The 18,919-nt window shown below is 50.5% G+C and overlaps 9 protein-coding genes across 9 annotated transcripts; 4 read left to right on the plus strand and 5 right to left on the minus strand.

The window, feature by feature from the left end:
* Window positions 1-2,395: 2,395 nt before the first annotated feature.
* BJX68DRAFT_224956 (VIT1/CCC1 transporter family protein) lies at window positions 2,396-4,373 on the minus strand. The gene is made up of 2 exons (XM_071038322.1): window positions 3,576-4,373; window positions 2,396-3,523 (listed from the first exon to the last, which is right to left on the minus strand). The coding sequence occupies exons 1-2, from the start codon at window positions 3,944-3,946 to the stop codon at window positions 3,007-3,009; spliced, it is 888 nt and encodes a 295-aa protein (XP_070905038.1). The 5' UTR covers window positions 3,947-4,373; the 3' UTR covers window positions 2,396-3,006.
* A 377-nt stretch (window positions 4,374-4,750) lies between these two features.
* On the minus strand, window positions 4,751-6,255 carry BJX68DRAFT_224960 (uncharacterized protein). Its single transcript, XM_071038323.1, has 3 exons — window positions 5,958-6,255; window positions 5,552-5,809; window positions 4,751-5,482 (listed from the first exon to the last, which is right to left on the minus strand). The coding sequence occupies exons 2-3, from the start codon at window positions 5,758-5,760 to the stop codon at window positions 5,353-5,355; spliced, it is 339 nt and encodes a 112-aa protein (XP_070905039.1). The 5' UTR covers window positions 5,761-5,809; window positions 5,958-6,255; the 3' UTR covers window positions 4,751-5,352.
* A 60-nt stretch (window positions 6,256-6,315) lies between these two features.
* BJX68DRAFT_224965 (uncharacterized protein) lies at window positions 6,316-7,053 on the plus strand. The gene is made up of 3 exons (XM_071038324.1): window positions 6,316-6,773; window positions 6,836-6,920; window positions 6,983-7,053. Exons 1-3 carry the CDS (start codon window positions 6,683-6,685, stop codon window positions 7,038-7,040), a joined length of 234 nt encoding a protein of 77 aa, XP_070905040.1. The 5' UTR covers window positions 6,316-6,682; the 3' UTR covers window positions 7,041-7,053.
* A 155-nt stretch (window positions 7,054-7,208) lies between these two features.
* BJX68DRAFT_261302 (carbohydrate-binding module family 48 protein) lies at window positions 7,209-8,813 on the minus strand (the record flags this gene model as incomplete). Its single annotated transcript, XM_071044128.1, has 3 exons — window positions 7,209-8,330; window positions 8,533-8,668; window positions 8,791-8,813. 3 exons carry the CDS (start codon window positions 8,811-8,813, stop codon window positions 7,209-7,211), a joined length of 1,281 nt encoding a protein of 426 aa, XP_070905041.1.
* Window positions 8,814-9,558: 745 nt separating this feature from the next.
* Window positions 9,559-10,419, plus strand: BJX68DRAFT_224968 (uncharacterized protein). Its single transcript, XM_071038325.1, has one exon. It carries the CDS (start codon window positions 9,653-9,655, stop codon window positions 10,046-10,048), a length of 396 nt encoding a protein of 131 aa, XP_070905042.1. The 5' UTR covers window positions 9,559-9,652; the 3' UTR covers window positions 10,049-10,419.
* BJX68DRAFT_83290 (uncharacterized protein) lies at window positions 10,080-10,720 on the minus strand. Its single transcript, XM_071049843.1, has one exon. The coding sequence runs from the start codon at window positions 10,462-10,464 to the stop codon at window positions 10,111-10,113; it is 354 nt and encodes a 117-aa protein (XP_070905043.1). The 5' UTR covers window positions 10,465-10,720; the 3' UTR covers window positions 10,080-10,110.
* BJX68DRAFT_83271 (cyclic nucleotide-binding domain-containing protein) lies at window positions 10,247-12,294 on the plus strand. The gene is made up of 3 exons (XM_071049841.1): window positions 10,247-10,287; window positions 10,348-10,419; window positions 10,893-12,294. Exon 3 carries the CDS (start codon window positions 10,977-10,979, stop codon window positions 12,213-12,215), a length of 1,239 nt encoding a protein of 412 aa, XP_070905044.1. The 5' UTR covers window positions 10,247-10,287; window positions 10,348-10,419; window positions 10,893-10,976; the 3' UTR covers window positions 12,216-12,294.
* Window positions 12,295-12,449: 155 nt separating this feature from the next.
* On the minus strand, window positions 12,450-13,656 carry BJX68DRAFT_83288 (uncharacterized protein). Its single transcript, XM_071049842.1, has 2 exons — window positions 13,088-13,656; window positions 12,450-12,973 (listed from the first exon to the last, which is right to left on the minus strand). The coding sequence occupies exons 1-2, from the start codon at window positions 13,554-13,556 to the stop codon at window positions 12,684-12,686; spliced, it is 759 nt and encodes a 252-aa protein (XP_070905045.1). The 5' UTR covers window positions 13,557-13,656; the 3' UTR covers window positions 12,450-12,683.
* Window positions 13,657-13,796: 140 nt separating this feature from the next.
* On the plus strand, window positions 13,797-17,456 carry BJX68DRAFT_83305 (forkhead domain protein). Its single transcript, XM_071049844.1, has one exon. The coding sequence runs from the start codon at window positions 13,874-13,876 to the stop codon at window positions 17,246-17,248; it is 3,375 nt and encodes a 1,124-aa protein (XP_070905046.1). The 5' UTR covers window positions 13,797-13,873; the 3' UTR covers window positions 17,249-17,456.
* The last annotated feature ends 1,463 nt before the right edge of the window (window positions 17,457-18,919 follow it).

The raw sequence follows: 18,919 nt of genomic DNA on the forward strand, positions 1-18,919 counted from the left end.
CCTCCACCTGGCGTCCTCTTTGACTACTACTACTCCGTACGGGTATTGCACTCTGAACACGCCAAGGTCCCGAAGACTCGACAGGGAGTCCCTGCAGGTAGCGTTATCTCGGTCTACCTATACTCTCATGCTCAATCATCATCTCGCGGATGCAGCGGAAGCGCCGGAGGTGACGGAGGTCACAAGCGCCGAGTTGCATGAAATGTGATGCTCACCACAGGATGATCGAAGATTGATCAAAGCCAAAAGGATACGAATAAGAAAACCCATCTTCATTTCCATGGGTAGCCAACTGGAAGCCACGGATCTCCAAAACCAATTTCGCTTATTCCACATCGGCGGTACAGTCAGCAGCAAACGGGCCAAAGAGACGGCCGAGCTCCTCCCGCCAAGAGCCGCGGTCCCTGAAGCACTGCTCTCCGAAGGAGATCTTGCTCTCAGCTTGACGCCTGAAGAGGATGAAGCTTGATCAAACGGAGGCCTTACCCAGCCATCTCATTTTTCGACCTTGGCCCAACATCTCTCATGGATTACTTTCTAGAGTTCAGGTTGTACCTAGGGTACAAGAGTACTAGTACCAAATATGGAGAACCGTGGACTTACATCAGAGTCGCTCGGCCAGGAGACCCGAAGCAAACAACCTATCTCACCACCAAAGGTCCGAGCTCCTTTAAACTCCGAGCATTCGCCCCAACTCTAAACCGTCACATGGAGATATCGGATATCAGTAGTTGCACTGAAAAGGGCAATACTGCATCATGCCCGTTGATGCTTTGAGCAGTGGGGAGCGAAGGTCCTCGTCGGGCCACGAGACCATTGATACTTGAGTATGGTATCGTAATCGATACCATACAGTACGCGCTTCAGGCTCTCAGTCTGGGCTGAGGTCTGAAGATCACGGCAAGCCGCTTGGACGAAGAAGATCACTTATGCATCCGATCAGTTAGATAGTTGTATAACACACCACCCCAGTCGGCTACTGGCGGACACGAGGACTCGCGGAAAGTTGGGCTTATCATACGAACTCAGAATCACGAAGCAGAACTGACCACACTGCACATGATATCGCGGGTTTCTGACTCGTTTTCGCGTCAGTTGCCGGCACAACAGCGCGCAATTTACTTCGGTTTCAGGATTGATTAGAAGGATGGGAGAAAGTTGTCCAAGCTTCGTTTTCACAGCCTCCTGACATCGCAAAATTACCAGCACGCGAGGAGTTTGTATGTATCTTACTCTGGTCCTCCTCTGAGTAATACACTGTTGTTAGAAGCCTCGAATTGCTCAGCATTATTTATTACTTTGCTCTGGGTTCCGTTTGGCCACGCAGTCGATGCAGTGAGATTTCAGGCATACACATCATCAGTGCACCGCACCGAAATGGTAAAGAGCAATCTTAGGCAGTAGTACGAACCCGGTTATCTCAGCCCCTCCATACATTGATTATTCGCAAGTTCGCAACTGCAATTGCGCTATATAATAGGTGCACACCGCCCAAGGGCTCAGCAATGAGTGAGGCTTGTGTCATCTCTCTTCAATAATGCCATAAAGTTGATCTCGACGCTTTGATTTCAGCATGATTCAGTCTCAGCTCACCATCCCCAGAATGGCGCTGTTGATTCCTTGCGTACGCAAAGTGATTTGATCACATACATCATGACTGAGTAACCCCAAGATTGTGGAGCTTTCAGCCCTGCTGGCATCTCTACAGTAGATTATCCACTGATTCTGGATGTCGCCTGCCGCCTCGAACCGAAGAAGGCCTGCATAGTCAGAGAGACACAAGCATTAGTCGCAGCAGGTACTCGTTAACTGGTTAGCAACTATTACAATAGCCAATTGAGTTGTGGCACGCCTCTTGATAGTTTGAGGTTCAATGCGACAAATCACTTGAGCAGGGCAATGACAAACTCGCCTACAGTCGAACATATCAGTGCTCCAACATCAGAACTTCCTCGCAATCGCCTTCCCCTGTAAACTACATAGTTACTTCGTCCATACTTGATGATCTAATCGCATTCCTCATCGGCGCCAAAACAAGGCTGACACCTGCACGCCCCCACATTTTGAATATGCTTCGAACGTCCAACTTAAAACATGGGAATCCAAGCAAGGCCGGTATGCTTGACCCCTGGCGGTTGAAACTTCCGGGAAATGAAGCCAACGGCCGCAACCGATTAGATCTTTGAACGCGAACAGCATTCATCTTACCAACAGGAAGGTACGCTACCGTATACTCCTTACGAAATGTTAAAAGTCCCTACGTCACCCCCTTACGGAAGTAAATGAGGCGATGCGGCCTGCCAGGAGTGGCAGTGCAGTGGCCCCATCCCTTGCTAAGACTAGTACTCCTCGGACTCAGTAGACTCTCCATCTCCGTGGATATTCGACGCCCACAAGTGACTGGACGCCTTGACGTCTTGACTTGAACATAATTTCCGGCATAGGCAACAACAAATCCCCAATCATCTCCATACCAACTGCCCACGCAAGACCGAAAGCATGCAAACTCATAGGCTCGACCGTATACTCCGCCCCGCCCGCCCATAGCCCTGAATGCCCCCTGTGTGCAACTAGAGCACAATGGAAGTTTAATGAGCCTCTCCTCGTCGCCGACGCCGGTTCATGTCAAGGATGGGACTGCGGATCTTGATTGTTCTTGGCATTGTATATGCTGGTGGAACTCGGCTGCCTTCTCGTACTCGTTCCTGGTATGGGATTGTATTAAGAAAGGGGCTTGGTGTATCTTACATTGTTTCGAGGCTTGAATACTCGAGAGTTAATGTGTCTCCGCTTGTCTATTCAGGTTAGTTTATTGGCGTTGGATTGAGAAGAGCAGGCGTGTAGATTTGATGAGGACTCTTGTTATCAGTTGAGAGGTGCCTAGTAGATTACCTAACATAGATGCATATGCGATTTTCACTCCAAACTCCAGAGAATACAACAATAACGCCGACCGAATGAGTATCACGATATATATACCTCCTATCTATTCCATAATCCACTGGTTCAGGAAGAATCTGCCAACGCCTGAAACCCTTTCACCAGCCCCATTGCACTTCCAGCTGCGACCCCTCCTATAAGAACCATCTGCAAGCCTCCAACAACCCCCTTTCTTATATTCCTACTACTCTTCCACCCGCTCACAAAGCATGTCTTTCCGTATCCGAAAATAAACAACGCAACTGCCATTGTAGCGATTGACCACTTCAATGCAAGGAATGCATCGTTCTCTCCGACGAAGAAGTATGGGAGGAGCGGGACAAAGCCGCCGATAAAGTACCCCAGTGCAATAGTTAGGGCGCATGTCAGAGCTCGGGAGCCGGACGGCTCGGGGAGCGTGTGGTGGAAGTTCATGAGGAAGGAAGTGAGATTGGGCGAGGAGGAAAGGTGGTGAGTGAGTTCTGCGACGAGTGCAGGGGGCAGGTCGTAGGGGGTGAAGATGTCATGGATGGTCTCAGTCACCGAGGCCGGATCGGTGATTGTTTGTTTCTCAGTTTCTTTGAGGGTTGCATGGTAGGATTCCCTGGTTGTTGTTAGTCCATATATCACGTTATTTTAAGCTGGGAAGGAGCTACTCTTCGCTCTTTGCACCCAAGTAGCCGCCTAGGCCCATGGATATGGCGCCTGCTATGAGCTCGGCAAAACCACCAAACACAACGACTTTTGTGTCTCCTAGTGCAGAAAGTCCGGCCGTGAGGGCAAAGGGAACGGTCATGCCATCTGAAAGACCGATAATGGCGTCTGAGATTACTCGTCCGTCGATGAGCTTTGTTGCCTTAACTTCACGACTTGGCTTAGCTTCGCCCGTTGTAGTGTCACCGTCGTTTGACGACATATCTCTCGAGTCCTTTTCGACATCGTACTCCGCAGTCGGCGACAGGAGACCTTTGAGGGAAGAGAAAGACATCTCGGCGGACTCGGTCAAGCTGAGCAGTGACAGAAACATGAAGTGAAGGGTTCTCGATCAGATCCTAGAAAGCGACGCCATCAAAGGTTCTAAATACCTTCCGCTCATTCCATCTCCAAAAACAAGCTCTATTTATCAGGTCGCAACCCACCTACCAGACGGCGTGGATTTCAAAAGAGAGAACCCGCTTCCAGAATAAGCGAAGGACAGCCGTGAAAAGCTCCTCGTGGTCGGAGCATTTCTTCTAGGAGGCAGCCGGCTTATCAAGGGCGCGGTGCAGCAAGGGCCTATCGAGAGGGGTTGACCACCAACGTGCTGGGCGATCTCGCGGTCATGAGGGGCAGCTCTTGGCACGTGGAGGGCTGATTCGCTGCTCACTGGCCCGTGGAGTTGTGGAGGACCTGGAAAGCTTGACCTCCTTGGCTAGAAAAGCTCCACCTACGTACGGAGAAGAACAAAATTGCGGATCCTTGCAGCCGACCTTGTCGAGGTAACTCGAAGAAGACCAGTCTCGAATGCGCCGATTGAATGATTCGAAACAGCATAACTTGTGGAGGAATATGATAATTTCAAGGCCCACGTAGACAATCTCCCGAGCAAGGATGATTCCACAGTTAGGATTCTCCTTTTCACTAAAGAAAGCGCTCTTCCAGTGCCTCCTAACCCATAGATATGTGACATTTAAAGGGTTCAATCGCAGAACCGGGGAATCTAGGACTGCTCTCGATCCACTGTTATGTCAGACATGACAGTTGTCGCAGTGTGCAGCTTGACCAGTCGCTGCAAGTGCGTTTCTGGAGCTTAATCTGTGTCAGTGTGTCGCCGCCGGTTTTACTTGAGTCATCCATGATGATGTCCTACTCTTCCAGAAAAATGACCGAGAGACATCATTGCTATACTTACACCGATGGGCAGAGCTCAGATATCTCATCGGCTGATGTCTTGTTTACCTGTGCTCAGGCACGATGTTTCATACAACTCAACTTAGCCCATAAGCAGTTCTATACTTGTTTTAGTTCCACGATTCGCGGAGCCCCTGTCCAGATGGGTCACTAAGGCGGCTGACCAGTTGTTCTCAAGCTACAAATGGTCTTCCCAATACTAAATCTGGACGAATGTCAAGAAAGAATTGCATCCGAGTTGCAAAGCTCCTGGCACGGTACATGAAGGAGCACGCTCGGAGCTCCGGGCAGATATCATGCAAACCCAAGTAGCTTGTAACTTGAAACCAATGTATTCATAGTCTCATCGCATTGTTACTGCTATGTAAGCAGCTGAAAACGTATATGCATATTTGAGCTAAGGCTCTCTCAACAGCCCGTCAACTGTAAGCCAAGTCTTTCTTCGCTTGTTCTTCCAACGACCCGATAGTCAATGAGAGTTCCTGCCCACCATCAGTCTCCATATCGCGAGCCAAGAGATAACTATAGAAATGGAGGTATCACTCACCCCTTCCTCTGCTCAACCCGTCCGTCTCCATTCCCACTCGCAGACCCGGAAGCAGAACCCGTCATGTCCCAAAGTCGACTCTTATACGCGGGGAACGAGGTGTGGTTCCACATGTTCACCAAGATACTGCCACATATGTCAGTCACCAATCATTTCTCATATCGGAATGGACAGCATGGTAGATCCCAAGTATACCTCTGGCTCCGATCGACATATTCTTCCTCCTTGACCTCCCTCACACCAACTTTCATCCCATCCTTTGTAAACATGACATTGCGCTTCTCCATCTTGGTCTTTGTTTTGTTCGAGACTTCTTGAATGATGCTGTAGGCGATGAAGCCCACCACGGCGATGACAATGACCACGACGATCAGGATCACGAGGGGGATGAGGCGGTTCGGCATTTTGTTCGTTTAATGTATAATTCTTGGTGTGCTTGGCAGAATTTGTGTACTAAACCCAAGAATCACGATTAGTTTGGTCCGTTGTTGCTTCGTGATGAGAGTGAGACAAGAGGGGTTCGTGAAGAAAGACTGGGCGCCTAATCATCTCGATAGGGCTGAGCTGAGCAACTGCGGGTGACGTCGATCCTTTTACATACCAATGATCTAACACAACTCGGAGTTCTCACTCGAAACGTTGTAGCGTATACATCAAATTCAGGAGAGGAACCACGTTCTATTTATCCTCTTTTCGAAGAGAACAAATTGCCGATAATAAATATGGGAAGAAGAATAAAAGAAATTGTGGATGCGAAAGAGAAGATCCGGATTGTGGCTTCGGCTGGGGCGCGGGCGGACAAAGAATTCTGGTGCCTGGTCTTCGATGAGCTGATACATCGCCCTGTCACCTGTGGGTAGTAATCTATAATCTAATTTGATGGGAAAGGGTTGCGCGACTTAATTATAGCTGAGGTGTAGTAAGTGATTCTGATTCAGCTGCATATGCGAGTACTGGAGGTACCTAAGTATCATCTGCTTGCCACAGTGGCAGAGTCTATAGAAGCTAGTAATATATCCATGCACGGTTGAAAACATCCAAGCTACTATTTGAGGAATCCTGAGATACACAGAGCTTAACCTACAGAAACGACATCCAGGTGCTTATACAGAAACAACATAAACACATTTCCCACAGCGGCCATCCATCATTGTCGTCATCATGATGTGCTACAAGAGATTAACGAAACGAATATTAACCCCAGATGATCTACCTAGTGCCAAAGCCCCAGACTCGAGATAGTACAGCTATGATAATCTCTTTATCTGATATACTCTAAGTTCAAAAAGACACTCTCTTAGTCAATACTCAAACCTGGTCTCCGCGATGTGTGACGTCCCCTTCTTCTTCCCCGTCTGTTTCCAGTGTGGGACGGACCAGAATCCCTGTCGGTGCAAAGTGGTGGGCCCTACGCTCGGTATGTTTGGTCTGAGGAGATATTTCATTCTTGCCGACCTCTAGAACTCATGGCATGAGTAGGATTCGTCGTCACAGTCGTTGCGGCTGTTGTGTGCTACCCTGCGTCGATATTCTGCGGGTGTTGTTTTACAAAGAAGGGGAAAGAGTAAGTTCCTCTAATCTACTAGTACTACCTGACAGCTTTGTATGACTGACTGATGATTCAAGTGTCCTGGCATATCCAGTCAAGTTGAACGGGCAAGTGAGCAATGCGATACCAATATAGGCAGGATGCCCAATAATATAAAGTATTATTATACTCATCAATTACTTCCACTACCAACTTAGCGTATCCTCATAATCCAAAGACAATAATCAAGTATGAACGCGCATAACAAGGTATCCAGACGAATCAGCAACTGGTATCATAAGACATCATCCGCTCAAACGTCGCTCATTTGAACTTCTCCTTCAATTTGGCAAAGATGCTTGATCGCTTCTTTTTCTTCTCTTCCTTTCCAGGCGAACCAGCTGAAGGAATCTGTGCAATGTTGTTGTTATTGCTGGAAGGAGTCTTGCTCTCCCTTGTGGCCTCCTTCTTAGGCTCCTCGGTCTTTGCGGCGCCGGCCCCAGAAGGCCCCGTAGGCGTGGTCGTTCGTGGTGATAACTGTGCGGATCCCGGATCCGCAACAGTGGGCTTTGGGGCAGTTTCAATGAAAGCAGCAGTGTCAGAAGGCGCTGGCGTGCCATGGGAGTTATCAACATGAATCTTTTGCTGGAGTTCATGCTCAACTGCCTTCTTTTCCTCTAAAGCCTCCTCGTTTGCCGCCGCTTCGGGGTCTTGATGTGCCTTCGATAGTGAGTCTTTCACAACTTTAGGGACATCGTTCGCAGGTGCGGTGCTGCTGGCTTGCTTCTTCTGCGACTCTAGTGGAACACTAGCAGCCAACCCGGTGGTGGTTGATGCGGGCGCGGCAGATTGAATCGTGACACCGGGGTCGGTAGATGTAGGATTCGCTGCATCTCCCATTGGTAGGCTGGACTCGGGAATCGTGGTGTTCAACACTGGTGGAACGGAGAACGCACCACCATCCTGCTGTGTAGAGCTGGGAGGCTGGTCGTATGCGGCTTTATCTGTTCGCGCAGTGGATTGCACAGTATTTGAGTTGAATGTGCTAGGGTCCGGAACCTTCTCCCCGGGTTTCAGATGGATCGGATTGCCGATGCCGCTAGAGGCGGGTATTGGGTTCACAGAGTATTCACTGTACGGAGACTCCGCAGGAAATCCCCCAGGAATAGCAGCCCTCTGCTCTAGGGGAACATCCTTGTCCAGCCCTGCGGTCGTAGACCCGGGAGCAGCTGTCTTGCTAGACTCCTTGGGAACGTCGCCAGCGAGAGCGGCGGTTGTGGAGTGAGGAGCTACACCAGAGAGCGTAGCCATGTCTGTTCCGTTTTGTAAAGCTGCAATTGAATCTTTTCGGATCTGATCGGGATAGAGGACGTTGTTGACGTTGCTACTCCCGTCGTCTTCTTCAGGTAATTGATTATCGGTCGTCCAAATGCCGTCAACGACAAACTAAGGGCAAGAGTATACACGTCAGTGATACGATAGCGATCTCACGAGGGGGTCTTATAGTTTTGTAATGATGTGGGGGGTGGAACGACTGCGCTAGATGCCATGACGTCAACGGTATCAAGCCGAGACTCGAGAAAGCAGGTTCAGAGAGCAGTTGAAGGTCATGTGCGAGGCTGTGACAAGCCAAATGTCCATGACATACCTTGAAATGGACTTTGTCGCTTTCTACCGGAAAGTGAACATCCTTCTCAAAGACGTCCCCATTCCGATCGAGCTTGATGGTTTTACCCCAGTCATCGAAAGTTCCGGTGACAAACACCTCGTTCGCGTTGTACGGCCTGGGTTCACCAGAAATGCGCGTCAGCGGACACCGAAGGGAGAAAGAATAGTAAGGTCGAGGAATGGAACAGGCCAAGGTTAAATTGCGCGGTGCCAACCTTATGGACAACGAATCACGTACCATCGAAATGTGTAGCTGCCCATCCTGTATATATGAAGATGGCGTGTGCGGACGAACTGCAAAAGCTCAGAGAGAATGCGACCGGAAGAATAGAGACGGGCCAGCGCTGATAAAAGTGAGCGACTCGAGGAGGCTGGGATTGCGACCTTGGGAAGATTAACAGTTCTCCGTGGTCATCCAGAGCTGCAGGAGCTCTTTGGCCCAAAGCGGGGTGGCGGGTGTGCACAGAGTCCCGAGTCGCTCGGCACGGAGGATTTGGCAGGAGGAACCGCGTCTTTTGTCAAAAAAAAAAAAAAGGGGGCTTTAGACAAGCAATTCGTTCTCAAGACGTGTCTCCGTTGATAAGAGCACGAGGCTAATGCAGTTACTACGCGGATCGGGAGCTTTCTGCCTGGAAATGGGGGAAATGTTGCATGCCACAAAGTAGCGGTGGGATAATCTGGATATATTTCAAGATGGTCTAGACACTTCCTCCGCCCTACTGAACTCACCGACTGCTTTCCTGGCACTGGGCCTATCTACAACGTAGCAACAGTAATAATGACTAAAAAGTAGATGCTGCTTTTTGTGTCTACCGCCGCCCCCGGTCCATGGATCAGCATCGAATGAAAACGTCAGCGATGATTGCAGTCGACCCCAAAGCATGAAAATAAAGTCCGGTCCTTGGGGATGAAAACAGTGGAGGTCTGTCGGTGGCGCAACCCTTGGCCGTGACAGCAATCCTTTGCTTCTAGAAGAAATCTGGAAGATGATTCTAACTCCCATCGAAGCTTCCACACACCCCTACTCTTCAGCATCCTTTACGGATTAACATGGTTCAACTGTCTTTTTGGGCTTCTGACTCGGACAAACAATTAGAGACATGGCGGCGCCGCGTTCGCAGGCCATCTTCAATAATCTCCTTTGCTCGGCTATTGCTGAACCGACGTGCCAGGACTCAGGAGCTATTATTGAGCACTCCAGAGTGGGAGCGGGGAGAAGACCAGTAGTGACGTCGATCCGATCACCTTCAGCGAGGAAATCTCCCCCTTCCCCTTTTCAAAACAACATGACTCTTCTCAAGTCAGGGGAGGGCACTACTAGACGAGCTCAGACTACTGTTAATAAATCTATTACCCGCAGTAGTATAAAGTGGAATGAAAGCTGGCTGCAAAAGTTTCCTTGTAGTATCTATTCAAAGCTGCAGACCCGAAGCTTCAGTGCTCCCCCGCCTTTTACGCTTCCCCTCTGCAAGTCTGCCACTCATACACTTCATTAGCAATTCATTCCGGCTGGATCATCTGCTCTTGCTGGATGTCTCTCTTTCTCGTGCCTCACGTTTCAGCTGATCCACCCCTCCCTGAACCGACAGTTATTCCCATCATCTCTCCTAGCTCCACGCCAGGAAAGTATCACGTCCACACTGGTTCCTCTTAGGGAATTCCCCCACGCGACCCGAGGCAAGCAAAGCCTAGCTCTTACCATATATAACAAAGAGCTCAAGTGCAGAGGTGCTAGGTTGGTTCTGACCATATTCCGCCTTGTTGTCCCGAAATGTTGACATTCAAGGAATAATAGAAGCGACACAGAAAAGGAGGAAAAGCAAAAAGAAGCAAGATTACTAAAAAAACAAGAAAAGAAATTAGCAAAGTAGGTAGGAAGAAAGAACCTTAGAACTTTCTTTGACGCAGCCATCTCGTCCTATTTTTCTTTTTTCTCGCTCCTCTTGGAACCACCGGCTGGGCACTTCTTGATGGGAATGTCGCCTCTGTGCTTCCTCTGGGTCTTGAGCTCCATTCAAGAGCTTCAAACTCTGGTTTGATGTGTCTTATGATTCTCCAATGAGCCTTCAGATATCGCCATTACCCACCCAGCACAGCCAGAATTCAATCTCCCTCCCTGAGCTTTCTCTTAACTTTGTCGGTTTCCCTACCCGCTGCCCCTCCCACTTTCTGAGCGGATCTGCTCTCGTGCATACATATCCTCGTTCTTCCCTTTCCTCCTCCCACATCCATATCTACTCACCTTTCCGAAACCTTTTCTCCCTCCCTTCTGTACTTCTTCTTTCTTGATTGCCTTCTCCGTAATCATTGTCAAGCCCAATTGCCTCTAACCTGCGTTAGCTTTCTTTGTCTCGCCGCGTCCCTCACACCTCAACTTCCTAGCTTCCCCGCTTCGCCGTGGTCGAATACATCATTAAACCCAGTATGGCGAACAGCTCGTTCCCGGGTACCAACCCCTTTCTCAAACTGTCCACCAAGGACGACAAATCATCAGCATTTCACAAGATCTCCGAAGACGAAGAGTATGAGGTGACGTCACCAACCGACCCAACTTTTCGAACCAACAAGTCCGCCGCAAACGCTTCGTCGGGCGGGAACAACCCACTTGAGAGTGGTCGAGCTGGAGAGTCAGGAGAAGGAATAAGATTTGGGCGCGATCCGTTCGGCGGTGGTTTCCAAGGAGGACAGGAAGGCCACGACGAATCCTCCGCACCTCCCGAGGACTTGCGCCCGACAGGCGGCGCAAATCATGGATTCCCCAATAACTACGCACTTGGTCGTCGAACTTCTGTGTCTGCCGAATCTTTGAATCCTACTTCAGCAGGTTCAGACAGCTGGACACCGCCCCACCATGCGAAGACCGAAGAGCAGCTCAGCCGCTTGAAGACAGCCGTCAGTAACAACTTCCTCTTTTCGCACTTGGATGACGAGCAATTCAAGACAGTGCTGGACGCTTTGGTTGAAAAGCCGATACCAGCAAAGGGTATCAAGGTGATCTCGCAAGGCGATGCCGGCGATTATTTCTACATTGTCGAGGAAGGTCACTTTGATGTTTATATCAACCCATCCGGCTCCGTACAGCCGGGTCCGGATGGAATGGGAAACAAAGTCAGCACGATTGGTCCCGGAGGCTCGTTTGGTGAGCTGGCTTTGATGTACAATGCACCCCGTGCGGCGACTATTGCGTCGGCGGACAACAGAAGCACCCTTTGGGCTTTGGACCGAATTACCTTTAGGCGCATTCTCATGGACTCGGCATTCCAAAGGCGACGCATGTACGAGGCTTTCTTGGAAGAGGTTCCTCTTCTTTCGAGTCTCAAACCTTATGAGCGTGCAAAGATCGCTGACGCACTCGATACAATTAAGTATTCTGCTGGGTCCACGATCATTTCAGAAGGTGACCCTGGCGATGCTTTCTACCTTTTGGAGTCTGGTGAGGCGGAAGCTTTCAAGAATGGCCTAGAAGGGCCAGTCAAGAATTACAAACGGGGTGATTTCTTCGGTGAGCTTGCTTTGTTGGACGAAAAGCCCCGGGCAGCCAGCATCGTTGCTCGAACTGAAGTCAAGGTCGCCAGGCTCGGCCGTGACGGTTTCAAACGTCTTCTTGGGCCCGTGGAAGAGATCATGAGAAGGGCGGAATATGAAGAGAAGCCATCCACGTGATAGGCTGCTATCAAAATGCCTTGTCTTCAGACCGTTTGTTTATGTGTTATTTTTGCCGTAACCATAATTTAAAGGGTCAAATAACTAAAGAGAGCCTGTCGATTTCAATGCGAAAGATTAGAAAACACTCAGTTACCATCGGCGACTATTGTTGGTTCTCATTGTTGGTTTGGCAGCATGACCCGATCCTCATCTTGTTTCCTGTAGGGCTCTATTTTCAGCCCTCGTGGAGACATCTTGCCGCAGGTTGCATTTGAGTGGGATTCCACCCCCGCAGGCCATGATAGTAAACAGTGGTTTGGTGCTACTGCGGGCTGAACTCGCAAGATAGGCTTGTAATGTTCAACGCCCGCCCCAAGTTGAACGGCTTCTCGTGTATATGTTTGTAGCCTTCTAGGGGCTTTAGTTGTAGCATAAGATATTTCATTTGGCATAGCCGCATCATTCAATAGTGCTTAGAAAATCAAGTCATCGTGCAACAACAAGGTCGCTCCTCAGCACCCATTTCTCCCCATAGGTAACCTCGCTCCCTTCATGCAGCAGACATCGATCTCCATGTCGATGTAGCAGCGCCATTCCCATCTCCGGTGTTACCGAGATTGGCTCAGGGTTGCGGTTTGCCCGGGTAGGCTCCGGATAGAAAATGGTTTCTCCGCCGGAGCAGGTAGACAAATATATAAGCAGCGTCCACGTCGTACGAGCTGGTTGGGGAGAAGGAGTTGAAGGGGATGAGAAGGAAAGGGTATTGGAATCGTCGTCTACGCCGTCGGCTATTAGCCAGCTAGCTACGGAGGATCTTTGACATACTTTACTTTCCTATCTATGATCGGAATATAGAGGGGAACAGAAGGGTGGGGAGGGGGATAACTCACAATGCTGAGCAAAGAACTGCCCCGGCGAATATCGATAAACGCGAATATTCGCATTCAATCCCAATGGTTCGCCGCCCCAAGTCTCTCTCAATAGCAGCGGCTGCTCATCTTCAGCAAGGGATTTAGTTACAAGCTCCTTCAAGGCCGTTTCTCGCCAGAGTGTGTCTGCGAATGTGGCATCCTGGATTTGAAATCTGTCGTTGACGCGGACGGCCTCGCCCTTTTTGGGCTTCCCGGGAGTTGTGATCAACGGGAGTGAAGAGAGGAATGAAACGTATGTTTTGCAGAGGGATGCAGGGAGGAAGTTGCGAATTAAGTAGATTTGGTCGGGCAGGAGGGGTTCGAGGAGGAGATCAGAAGAGGGGATTAGAGGGCGGAGAGGGGGCCAGTTGGGCGTTGAGGATTGTTGTGCTTGCTGTGTACTAGATTGGCGTGATGCGTCTTTTTTGAATGATTTAGGCTTCGGCATGGTGACTGCAAGGGCTTCCTGGCTCCAAGATGTAGACAGTAGTATATCGTAGCACGTAGATGTAGATATTGTTGAGGTTGGTGGACCAGATTCCGACTCCAACGCCGGAGGAGTCGGAGTGGAGAAAAATACGGTAACAATCAGTGTAAATACGGCAGAAAATTCCAGCTCCGGATTTTTCATTTGTCCGGCAGATTAGGCCGGCGATCCAGTCTCAGTTTCCCCTTCACCGCTTTCATTCTTTCTCCTCCTCAGAGGCCGTCCGCTCGAGATTCTTTCACAGGCCAACCAGCAACCCCAGCCGCCCTCCCCCGGTCATGTCGTCGTCGCAGACCATGACAGCGCCAGCGGTGGGCCATCGTCCATCAGAGGCTGGTCCGAGCATGTCGTCTCTCTACGACTATTCCCGCTCTCAACAATCGCCAGAGAACGACCATCTTCCGTCCCATTCCCCGCCCAGCGACTCCGCAATCCACAGTCTGCACGATTCTGCCCCCGACAACAACTCCTCTCCCAATGGTCTCCCCCCCCTATCCGGCATGGCGACCATCAAGTCCGAGGCTGAGGATCAGCCGTCCCTTGCGATCTGCAGCAATCAAGACTCCCAGTCCGATTTCCGCCGCCAGTCCGCCGCCAGCGCCCTGTTAGCTCAACTTCTTGGCGGCCAGCAAGCCCCAGGCTTCGACTCGAATCAATCATTAGAGGGTCTCGGGATCCCGGACGGGCAAAATAATGGGCCAAGAAAACAGTCTGGCGATGGAACGAGCGAGCTTTGGGAAGCAACACAGCCAGGGGGTGAAGTTCCGCCGGGGGCGGAACCAAGCGTCGGAGGTCAAACTCAACCGTCGGAGCCTTTTCAGGACTTTTCAATACAGCACGCTGGGCTCCCGTTCACAACAGCAGGACTTGATGAAGCCATCACAAAATCCGCTGACCCTATGGAGGGATTAACTGACCCCTTGCTCTTTGCCAAATCGAATACAGACCATTCCGACCTCTTTCCGCCCCTGGACTTCACAGCAGCTCCCGATACTTCATTACAAGCATTTCATCCCAACGACATGTTGACTGCTACGTACCTTTCGCAAAGTGCGGATCTATCGGCTCTAGGGTACACCGAGGGCACTTTTCATCATGATGGGAACGGTTCGGTGGCTGGCTCTGAACCCCGGATTCAGGCCTTTGCAAAGTTGGAGTTTGACGACGGTCACTTCTACTGCAATACATATTCTTTCATCCTCGGACGAGATGTGCGAGCGGCTAGAGCGGCGCATCAACGCGAATTTCAGGCCCGACAGGCGATGCGAACATCCCGAGCGAAGAGTTCGAGTGGAGGCAATGCGTCACATACACCCGTTCGAGTAAAACCGGAAGGTAGTGGGATGATCGGAAGTGTGGTCAGTGACCGGGGTGGAATCATGGGCTTTGATCCCGATGTACCCTTGCACATGCAGTCCCGTATCAGTCGGCGCTCATCCAATTCTTCTCATGCGGAGACTAAACATGCTACACCCGCCCAGCTCCAGTCAAAGACTGACTACAATGCGCTTGCTTTGCAATCTTTACAGGAGAATAACGGTGATGCGAGGCCAGTCGACGCTCTAGCACTACTCCCATCACCAGACTCATGTCCGACAATTCCAATCCACCCTCCAGCGACGACCGATGGCAGCGTTGCCGGTCATCGAGGAATCTCGAGAAAACATGTCAAAATCGCATACAATTTTGAGAAGAACTTTTTCGAAATGGAAGTACTGGGAAGAAACGGCGCTTTCATCGGTGCAGATTGGCTTTCCCCGGGCCAAATACGACCGCTTCACAGCGGTGACTATATACAGATTGGGGGTGTCCGGATTCGGTTCTTGCTTCCGGATGTGCCAATCGGCGAAACTGGTGCCGATATTGAGGAAGAGCCGTTTGCTCCAGAGCATGAAAATTCCCAGTCTGTAGCTGCAGCTGAGAACGAACAAGAAGAAGCAGATAAGATCAAGGATGGCTCACAACCGACAAAGATTGTCTTCAAAACAAAAGACGCGGATACCTCCCGAGTGGCACAATCCGTTGAGGGATCTGGAGATGGTCAGCAGCCGCCAGCGCGTCGACGCGGTCCGGGGAGGCCTCCCAAGGATGGGATCATGTCTAAACGCGAGCGAGCCGAGTTGGCGCGGGAACAAAAGCTCGCAGCCAGGCGCGAGGCGAACGGAGGCGTTACGCCTCCTCCGCAACAGAGCAAGTCCAAGGCAGGAAAGACAACCACGACGGCAACAATTCCTGGGGGCACTGCAGTCCCTAGCCAGCCCGCCGAGGACGAATCGCCAAACTCGAAGCCAGAAAAGAGAAAATATACCAAGAGGAAGAAGCCGGATGGGACATCCATGGACATTCCCTTGCCTTCGTTGGAGGGCGGGCAATTTCCACCGGAACATCAACCACAAGAATATGTCAAACCTCCGCCTGTCAAGAAACGCAAACCCTCTCGTTCACCTTCCCCCAATTACCCTCCAGAGTCTGCATATACCCCTGAAGACTTGGCGAAGCCGCCGTACAACTATGCGGTTCTCATATTTGATGCGCTGACCGAGGCAACCACACCAATGACACTGAAGCAGATTTATCGCGCCTTGAAACTCAAGTATCCGTACTTTCGCTTCAAGTGTGAAACAGAAGGCTGGACTTCTAGTGTCCGGCACAATCTCAACGGCAACAGTCATCTGTTCATGCATGCCGAACGCGATGGCAAAGGATGGTCATGGCAACTGCGGCCAGGAGCGTCAGTTGAAAAAGAGAAAAAGAGGCGACCATCACCGCCGCCTCCTGCGCCGTCACAGCCTCCACAGACCGCGCCGTCTGTCACTCCTCAGTACATGCCTCCGCCAACGAATACGTACGCGAATCAACCAAACGGTCAGCCGGGTATCGCCAATTCACATTTTCAGTTCTCGTCAATGCCATCGACTCCGTATCTTCCCACAACAACCACACCCGCCCCCGCCCCAGCTCCAGCTGCAGCTCCAGCTCCAGCTCCCACTCCTACCCCTGCTCCTCAACACCCGACTCCTTATCCCCCTCCAGCTCAACCGACCGCGTCGTCACCCTTCCCCCTCCCCAACACCATCAGAAACAGTCTCCCTCCCGCCTTCGCACAGACAGCGCCAACCACATATACCTCACCGTACGCCTCCGACCCCCCTCCACAACTCCTTCAGTATCAGCAGTCCCAGCAGGCACAAGCACAGCAGCAGCAGCAACAACAGCACATGCAACCGCCGCCGCCGCCGCCACAACATCAACCGCCTTACCACCCTCCGAATTCTCAACCTCATCCTCCTCCGCAGTCTCACCCGCCGAATAATCACCAATCCCAGAGCTTTCGTCCCGGTCATCCCCCGCAGCATCAGCACCAGCAACCGCCTTACCACATGGCTGCTCAAGATAATGGGGCAATGCCAATGGACACCTCTTCCGATGAGGCTTCTTTCAACGAGCGCGCTGGCAAGGCAATCGACGATTTCGAGGCTGTGCTGTTGGAGGACTACGATGATAAAGACTACATTAAGAATGTTCTCAAGAGCGCAAGGGCACGGGCCCTCGGTAATGCCACAGCGAGCTCGTTCCCTGGTGGCGAACCGCCGGATGAGGCAGTTATTCTCGATGCACTGAGGAACTTGATTAAGGGGTTAAGGGGCGAATAGTATAGACCTTCACAGTCTACAGTTTGCTATTGGTGTGTGTATTTGCATGATGTTCAAGTAAGCCAGGCTTACTGGGACTACGATCACGACTTTACGTTTATATGATTTCTAAACTGGGAGGTATTGGCTGTGTGAAAGGCGAGTGAGGAGTACTGATTTGGCGACTCCCTGACTCTCGCCCCTCTTCTCTCTCTTTTTTGTGTTAACCCGTCATTTGACATTTATGATATCCACTCTTGTTTGTTAGGGACGCAAGATCATGTAGTTATGACCCCAAAAGAAGGCGGGATAAAGGCCCCAGCCTCCGGGGATGTTTCCGGAGGACAAGGAAAAACTGGAGTTCGTTGCATAGACAAAAGATACTGCATTCTATCATGGTGACATCTTACATCTTATTTGATATGATTTCCTGTATATGGCTTGTAGGCAGATTGAATTGCAGGTCAGAAAACCCTCAACCACATGCGGCGTGTTTATATTCTGGGTTGACGACTCATATATAATGCAAGTATTGAGGGCTGGAAGTATTAAATTCATCTTCCTCCTTACCACCACGTGGTTGCATGGCCAGAAACACCAAGATGAGGGTCCCGATATCTACCGAAAGATTCCATGATTTATCAGCTTTCAGCCTTTCACCCCTCATCGCCGGCTAAGACACCTGAACCGCGAGGGAAAAGAAAGCCTGCAGGTGAGGTGGGGGATCGGATTTGGGGAGGGGCTGGGAAAAGCGGCATTTTCGAACACCACGAGCAACAGTTATTATTGGTAGATTTGATACTACCAATTCGAATTTAACAGACCGGCTCAGTTTCTGCAATGTTTCGTGATAAGCGCTGGTGAGATTATTCAAGCACATCCACGACGGGCCAGCCAGGAGGCACGGTAGGTATGAATAATGGTACCTGCCAGGCAACCTGGACTCGTACTCGACAGCCGAAAGCCACTGGAAACAAAACTCCCAGGGAAAGGCATCAACTATTGTTCATGTGAACGACAGTGTGATTGGATGCAGCAACCTGCATCTGTGAGTCAGATGAATGAAATTGGAACTTGGAACTTGGAAGCCTGAGAGTTTGAGACTTCTTCAAGTTCGTTAAGTCCCTCTGCAAGTCCGCGAGTCCACAGCGATGGCTATGCTGGGAATGAGGCTGTTTGCCACCCCATGATGGCACTGCAGCTCATTTTCGAATGGTGTCATGGCTGCGACGCCTTGATCTCACCAAAGTTTGGGAACCTGACTTGAGTACTACACTGCATTTCATATCCATGATGTTTGCCGCCGACGTTCACAAATAATCGCCACGACGACTTCGAATCAAATGTCTTCAAAAGATTAATAATAATTCTCTGACGTATCTTTACCTGTCCTGGAACAGTCTGGCTCCTCGTTCTCGTCGAAGTTTGAGGGTTGAACTTCGCACGGGGTGCACGTCCCATTGTTTTGGCTCTTATTGGGTGCATTATAATTGTCTCGGTCATTCAAAGGTATTAACTATCCGTATTTCAGCCAACTTATATCAGTCCTCACTTGCTGCCGGGGGACCTCCTCCTCCTTTCTTATGATTCTATAATTTCTATTGCCAGCGAACAGACCGAATAATGGCACGACAAGACTGTATTCATTTCATTCCCTCCGCGTTGGGGATGAGTCATGACCGTGGTGATATA

Source organism: Aspergillus pseudodeflectus (genome assembly GCF_044049435.1).
Source record: "Aspergillus pseudodeflectus strain CBS 756.74 chromosome Unknown BJX68scaffold_2, whole genome shotgun sequence".
Taxonomy (NCBI): Eukaryota; Fungi; Ascomycota; class Eurotiomycetes; order Eurotiales; family Aspergillaceae; genus Aspergillus; species Aspergillus pseudodeflectus.

Bases quoted from the DNA above. Each gene is read 5' to 3' on its own strand.
- BJX68DRAFT_224960 (XM_071038323.1), bottom strand. From the start codon at position 5,760: ATGCCGAACCGCCTCATCCCCCTCGTGATCCTGATCGTCGTGGTCATT. The intron at 5,483-5,551 runs GTATACTTGGGA...CATATGTGGCAG, and splicing joins TATGTCGATCGGAGCCAGAG to TATCTTGGTGAACATGTGGA.
- BJX68DRAFT_224956 (XM_071038322.1), bottom strand. From the start codon at position 3,946: ATGTTTCTGTCACTGCTCAGCTTGACCGAGTCCGCCGAGATGTCTTTC. The intron at 3,524-3,575 runs GTAGCTCCTTCC...AACAACAACCAG, and splicing joins TTGGGTGCAAAGAGCGAAGA to GGAATCCTACCATGCAACCC.
- BJX68DRAFT_83305 (XM_071049844.1), top strand. From the start codon at position 13,874: ATGTCGTCGTCGCAGACCATGACAGCGCCAGCGGTGGGCCATCGTCCA.
- BJX68DRAFT_83288 (XM_071049842.1), bottom strand. From the start codon at position 13,556: ATGCCGAAGCCTAAATCATTCAAAAAAGACGCATCACGCCAATCTAGT. The intron at 12,974-13,087 runs GTGAGTTATCCC...CCGACGGCGTAG, and splicing joins GCAGTTCTTTGCTCAGCATT to ACGACGATTCCAATACCCTT.
- BJX68DRAFT_83290 (XM_071049843.1), bottom strand. From the start codon at position 10,464: ATGGCTGCGTCAAAGAAAGTTCTAAGGTTCTTTCTTCCTACCTACTTT.
- BJX68DRAFT_83271 (XM_071049841.1), top strand. From the start codon at position 10,977: ATGGCGAACAGCTCGTTCCCGGGTACCAACCCCTTTCTCAAACTGTCC.
- BJX68DRAFT_224968 (XM_071038325.1), top strand. From the start codon at position 9,653: ATGGCGGCGCCGCGTTCGCAGGCCATCTTCAATAATCTCCTTTGCTCG.
- BJX68DRAFT_224965 (XM_071038324.1), top strand. From the start codon at position 6,683: ATGTGTGACGTCCCCTTCTTCTTCCCCGTCTGTTTCCAGTGTGGGACG. The intron at 6,774-6,835 runs GTATGTTTGGTC...TGGCATGAGTAG, and splicing joins AGTGGTGGGCCCTACGCTCG to GATTCGTCGTCACAGTCGTT. The intron at 6,921-6,982 runs GTAAGTTCCTCT...TGATGATTCAAG, and splicing joins TTTACAAAGAAGGGGAAAGA to TGTCCTGGCATATCCAGTCA.